This window comes from Dipodomys ordii, unplaced genomic scaffold (assembly GCF_000151885.1).
Source record: "Dipodomys ordii isolate 6190 unplaced genomic scaffold, Dord_2.0 Scaffold64, whole genome shotgun sequence".
Classification (NCBI taxonomy): Eukaryota; Metazoa; Chordata; class Mammalia; order Rodentia; family Heteromyidae; genus Dipodomys; species Dipodomys ordii.
Window position 1 is genome coordinate 2,735,586 of NW_012267280.1, and position 6,317 is coordinate 2,741,902.

The 6,317-nt window shown below is 60.2% G+C and overlaps 2 protein-coding genes across 2 annotated transcripts in view; one reads left to right on the top strand and one right to left on the bottom strand.

Annotated features, from left to right (window-relative positions):
• The window catches only part of Nrtn (neurturin), a 2,964-nt gene extending 2,869 nt beyond the window's left edge, over window positions 1–95 (top strand). Inside the window, exon 2 of the mRNA XM_013022662.1 lies at window positions 1–95. Coding sequence (XP_012878116.1) covers window positions 1–95 — 95 coding nt within the window.
• A 4,291-nt stretch (window positions 96–4,386) lies between these two features.
• LOC105990300 (alpha-(1,3)-fucosyltransferase 5-like) lies at window positions 4,387–5,643 on the bottom strand. Its single transcript, XM_013022663.1, has 3 exons — window positions 5,601–5,643; window positions 5,459–5,514; window positions 4,387–5,358 (listed from the first exon to the last, which is right to left on the bottom strand). The coding sequence occupies exons 1-3, from the start codon at window positions 5,641–5,643 to the stop codon at window positions 4,387–4,389; spliced, it is 1,071 nt and encodes a 356-aa protein (XP_012878117.1).
• Between the last annotated feature and the right edge of the window lie 674 nt (window positions 5,644–6,317).

The following is a 6,317-nucleotide window of genomic DNA, read 5'->3' on the forward strand; positions in this document are numbered from 1 at the left end:
CGACGGCCTACGAGGACGAGGTCTCCTTCATGGACGTGCACAGCCGCTACCACACCGTGCACGAGCTGTCGGCGCGCGAGTGCGCCTGCGTGTGACCCTACCTCAGCCGGCTCCGCCCCGACGGCCGCGGACTGCGCCTGCGCCCAGGCTGCGGGGCCCACCTCGGAACCTCGGGCGAGGACTGTGTGGCCATAAAGTGTGCGAACTCGAGCCTGTGTGGTGCCTCACGTCCCGGGCGGGGCCGGGCCGCGGGGGTGGCCCAGACCGCAGGGAGGGGAGGCGGGTGCCAAGGGGACCCCCGTGGGGGCGGCGGTAAAAGAAGGAAGTCGAGGCCGGGGTCTCACGCCTGTCACCCCCGCTGCTCGGGAAGCTGAGCTCCGAGGATCGCGGTTCGAAGCCAGCCCGGGCAGGAAAGTCCGTGAGACTCTGATCTCCCATGAACCGCCCGGGAGCCGGAAGTGGCGCCGTGGCTCCAGTGGCCGAGCGCTGGCCTTGAGCAGAGGGACAGCGCCCAGGCCCCGAGTTCAAGCCCCGGGACGGGCACACGCGCAGGAAGTGCCGGGTGGCACCCAGGCCCGCGGAGATCCTTGGCCCCTGGCGCCACCCCTCCCTGCCGTGTATGTTTTTTGGGGGGCCAGCAGGGGCTGGGGTCTTGGTGGGCCCAGGCCGCCCCCCTCCAGGGTGTGGACACCCCCCCCCGCCCCACTGTCCCTTCCCCAGCTAAAAATACCCCCACGCTGCCCACCCCCCGCGGGGACAGGCCGGGCCGCACCAGCCCCTTCGCGAGCCCACACTGGCGCCTGCTGGGGTAGGGAGGAGGTACAGCTGGGTCCCCGGGGACCCTGGGCCCATAAAACCCCAGGCCCAGTCTCGAAGTGGGGCTGTGGGGGGCGTGGATTTATGACGAGCCCCGGTGGAAGCCAGGCAGAGCTCTGCCCGCGTGTCACCTTGAGGCTTGGCAGGCCTGGCCGGCTGGGGGGAGGGCCCAGCGCTGGGCCTGGGGGGGGCGGGGGGAGGTGGACACAGCCAGTCCTCTGCACCCCACACTGGGGAGCTCCCTCGTGCTCCCCCCCACACACACCCCATCCCACCAGCTGGGGCTCCTAGGCAAGCGCAGGACTTCCAGGCCCCAGCCTGGGTGGTCTGCTTGGAAAGCCGGGCTGGCTGGGGTCCCCTCCCGCCCCCTCAGCCTCCTGGCTCTGAGGTTTGGGGAGGTGGCTCTCCAGCGCGGTGTGGGCTGACTGGGGGGGGCGCTATAGAAAGCCCCAGGGTGCTTTGTCAGAGCCTCAGTTTCCCCATCAGGCTGGCCTGAGAGGCCCCAGCTCTTAGAGATGGAACAGAGGATGATGGACCTGGGACCCCAGTGTGTGGCCCCCCCAAACTCCCCTGCTTCTTAGATGGTGGGGGGGGTGACAGAGGGACACCAGCCTTGTGGGCCCTTGGCCTCCCAGCTCCAACATCTCAACCGCAAGGCGCTGGTGCCACCCACCGGAGAGCTGGAAACATAAACAGAGCTGCTCCCGGAGGCCCTTGGGCTGGCTCTCATCCTGCCTGCCTGGTGTAAGCATCTGAGTGTGCACACACACACACACACAACACCCACACTGCCCAAGGACTCAGACACAATTATAGGCACCTCTGATCACATTGGGGTTTGTTGGGTTGGTTGGTTGATTTTTTTTTAATGTAGGGTTTGAACTCAGTACCTCACCTTTGCTAGGCAGGTGCTCTACTTAGTGAGTGCCAGGCTCCTAACCTAGTTGGTTTGAATTCTTTTTCATTGAGTGGCATTTTTCTTCAGGGACTAACTTGGACAATGATCCTACTGCTTATGGCTCCTGAATAGCCTGGACGATAGTTATCAGCTTGTTTGAAGAGCTGCGGCCTTCATAACTTTTTACCCAGGCTAGCCTAGAATTTCAGTCCTCCTGATCTCTGCCTCCCAGATGGGTAAGATTACTAGCATGAACCACCACAGTCAACATTTTTTTTTTTTGTCGGTCCTGGGGCTTGAACTCTGGGCCTGAGTGCTGTCCCTTGGCTCTTCAGCTCAAGGCGAGCGCTCTACCACTTGAACTACAGCGCCACTTCCAGTTTTCTGGTGGTTTTATTGGAGATAGGAGTCTCACGGTCTTACGTGCCCGGGCTGGCTTTGAACCTCGATCCTCAGATCTCAGACTCCTGAGTAGCTAGGATTACAGGCGTGAGCCTAGCCCATGATTGGGGGGGGCGCTATAGAAAGCCCCAGGGTGCTTTCTCAGAGCCTCAGTTTCCCCATCAGGCTGGCCTGAGAGGCCCCAGCTCTTAGAGATGGAACAGAGGATGATGGACCTGGGACCCCAGTGTGTGGCCCCCCCAAACTCCCCTGCTTCTTTGGTTGTTGGGGGGGTGACAGAGGGACACCAGCCTTGTGGGCCCTTGGCCTCCCAGCTCCAACATCTCAACCGCAAGGCGCTGGTGCCACCCACCGGAGAGCTGGAAACATAAACAGAGCTGCTCCCGGAGGCCCTTGGGCTGGCTCTCATCCTGCCTGCCTGGTGTAAGCATCTGAGTGTGCACACACACACACACAACACCCACACTGCCCAAGGACTCAGACACAATTATAGGCACCTCTGATCACATTGGGGTTTGTTGGGTTGGTTGGTTGTTTTTTTTTTAATGTAGGGTTTGAACTCAGTACCTCACCTTTGCTAGGCAGGTGCTCTACTTAGTGAGTGCCAGGCTCCTAACCTAGTTGGTTTGAATTCTTTTTCATTGAGTGGCATTTTTCTTCAGGGACTAACTTGGACAATGATCCTACTGCTTATGGCTCCTGAATAGCCTGGACGATAGTTATCAGCTTGTTTGAAGAGCTGCGGCCTTCATAACTTTTTACCCAGGCTAGCCTAGAACTTCAGTCCTCCTGATCTCTGCCTCCCAGATGGGTAAAATTACTAGCATGAACCACCAGAGTCAACATTTTTCTTTTTTGAGTGTTGGGGAGGCTAAGGGAGGAGGATCCTGTCCCAGGCCGGCCTGGAGACCCTGGCCTCCCAGTCCTGGGCTGCCCTCCATCATACACTACAGCCAGGCATACTGACTGAATCCTCCACCGATTGCAAAGACGCCCCCCCCTCGCCCCCCACCCGCTTCCTGCTCAGGGCCCTGTGCCTCTACCTGACCCCAAATACTTGGTGACCCTGCACCTTGTGCCCAGCAGGAAGGGCCCAGGGCCCAGCCCTGCCCCTCGATGATTGTCTCTCAGGTCGTGGCCTCCCCACCTTGCTGGGATTCAGCCCTAGGGACCCTCCAGCAGGACTTGACCTTGAGGCCATGGAGAGCTCAAGGGTGGATTTCCTACCTCTTGACATTCTGGGCTGGACCCAGTTGAGCTGTGACCCTTGCCCTGCCATTAGAGGACATTGGTCCCATACATGGTGACAAGAAAGTCCCTGGCTGAAGGTGAGTGTCCCCTGAGAATAAGGGGATAGGAAGCCTTCCTTGCAGCATCTCTCTCTGGAAAATAGAGTCCCCACAGTGGGGAGGAACACACAGGAAATACCCCCGGTGGGGCTCTGGAGCCGGGTGTTTTGGTGGGTAGTCACTGGCAGTTCAGGTCACAAGCAGTGAGGCCCAGGCAGGTGAGACCTAAGATAGAGGAGCCCCATAAAGCTAGCTCTTAATGGTGAAAGCCAGCAGACAGCCACAAAACATAACCCCCCAAGAGGAGCCCTAGGATGGTGAGAGACTCTGTCTGGCAAGGCCCCACTAGGTGAGACTCCAGGTGGACATCCAGCATATGAATGCACAAAACCCCTAAAGATTTGCTCCCTGAGCCAGGACATGGTGGCTCACACGTGTCATCCTAGCTATCCAGGAGGCTGAGATCTGAGGATGTCAGTTCACCGCCAGCCTGTGAGACTCTTAGTGCCAACGAACCACTAGAAAACCAGATGTGGTGCTGTGGGTCAAGCGGTAGAGTGCTCGCCTTGAGCTGAAGTGCTCGGGGGCAGTGCCCAGGCCTTGAGTTCAAAAGAAAGAAAAAAAGGAAGGAATGGAGGGAGGAAGGAAGGAATAGGTAGCTGAGCACTAGTGAGTCACACCTGTGATCCTAGCTGCTCAGAAGGCTGAGATCTGAGGATCATGATTCAAAGCCAGTCTGGACAGGGATACTCTTCTCTCCGATTGCCCACTAGAACACCGGAAGTGGTGCTGTAGCTCAAAGTGGTAGAACCCTCGCCTTGAGCAAAAGAGCTCAGGGACAGCGCCCAGGCCCTGAGTTGGAAGCCCCAGGACTGGCACCACCACTACAACAACAACAACTATTTTGCTCCCTGGCAGATGAGCTCCCTCCCCCCTCAATAGAGGGAGGCCCCCCCCCCAAAAAAAGTTATCCCGGACGAGTCAGGTGAACCAGGAGGCGATGCTGGGCACCGTCTGGTAGCGCCGGTCCTGCTGCAGGTACCTGCAGGCCTTGCAGAAGGCCAGGACCCGGTGGCTCAGGTGCGGCCGCAGGGCCTGGCGCCACCGGAAGTAGCTCAGGTAGCGGGCGGGGTCAGCGTCGAGCATGCGCAGATGCTGCGCCAGGGCCTCGGGGCTGCGGAAGTCATCCACGTGGATGAAGGCGTCGGGCGGCAGGAAGCGCTCGTAGTTGCTGCGGCTGGGCCCCATCACCACGGGCACGGCGGGGGCCTGCAGCGCGTTCTTCCACAGCTTCTCGGTGATGTAGTCCGGGTGCAGCGAGTTCTCGAAGGCCAGGTAGAACTTGTACTGCGCCAGGCGCTCCAGCATGCCTTCCCTGGGCAGCGGCAGGTGGCCCCGGCCGAACACGTCCACGGGCAGGTGCGCGCGCAGCCGCTGGAAGTAGCGCACGCGCGCCGAGCCGGGCTGCCAGTTGGACACGGCCCAGGCCGCCAGCTTGCTCTTGGCCGTGAGGTTGACCCGCGCCTCGGCCGGCGGGCCCCGCCAGGCCTCCAGCCAGCCGTAGGGCGTGAAGATGTCCGAGTCGCGGCGGTAGGACATGGTGAGGTTGAAGTAGCCGTCCAGCGCCTGCAGCCGCGCGCAGTGGCTGGGCGACTCCATGCTGAACCACACCCAGCGCTGGCCCGCCGGCCGCGGGCTCGGGGGCAGCAGCGCCGCGGGCGCCGCGCTCACCTCGCGGTGGTGCACGATCACGGCGTCCGCCCGCGGGTACACCGAGCGGTTGGCGGTGATGTGGCAGTCGGCCGTGCCGGGCAGCAGCTCCGAGCAGCGGGGCAGAGCCAAGGGGCTGTTGTAGGGCCATGTCCACAGCAAGATCAGCAGGGGCTGTTCGGCCGGGGCCCCCCTCGGGGACGCCTGCTGGGCTGAGCCTTTGGGGGCCAGGGGGACCAGGCCCTGGGGCACGGGCCTTGAGCCACTGGAGGGCAACCAAGGGACAGACTTTGGAAAGTAGGAGAAACAGTACAAAACCAAGAAGAGCAGCCCGGGAAGGCACCATCGCCAGGAACATTGTAGCTTGGCCCAAGGAGGCAGCTCCATGGGTCTCAGGAGCTGAGAGGAGAGGAAAGAGGCAAACACCAGTTAGCAACGCTCATCTTTCCTGCCCCGGAGAGCACTGTCACCATCCTGGACCTTACCGGTGAAACCTTGAGACCAAGGGGCACAGAAAGAGGCAGCCATCGCTGGGGCCTGGTGGCTCACACCTGTAATCTTCACTCAGAAGGCTGAGATCCGAGGATAAGCATGGTGATTTGAAGCCTGCCTGGGCTGAAAACTCCAGGAGACTCTTGATCTCCAATTAGCAACTCAGAAAAAGCCAAAAGTGGTGCTGTGGCTCAAGTGGCAGAGCACTAACCTTGAGCACAGAGAGGCTCAGGGACAGCGCCTAGGCCCAAGGAAGGGCTGGCACAAAAGAAAAGGAGAGCCTGGTGCTGGTGGCTCATGCCTGTAATCCTAGCTACTCAGGAGGCTGAGATCTGAGGATCGCAGTTCAAAGCCAGCCTGGGCAGGAAAGTCTGTGAGACTCTGATTTCCAATAAATGACCAGAAAACTGGAAGTGATGCTGTGGCTCAAGTGGTAGAGCACTTGCCTTGAGCTAAAGAGCTGGGACAGAGCCCAGGCCTAGAGTTCAAGACCCATGACCTACCAAAAAAAAAAAAAAGAGGAAGAGGAAGAAGGAGGAGGAGGAGGGGGAAGAGAGAATAAGAAAGAAAAGAAAGAAGCAGCAGCAGCCGTGCCGGGGTTGGAGCAAAAGGAAAGGAATCCAGTCCCCAGCCCACCTCTTCCTAACCATTGTCCACTCAGGCAGGAGGTTCCAGGGAAGATGGGATAGGACCCCCCACACCTCCCCAAG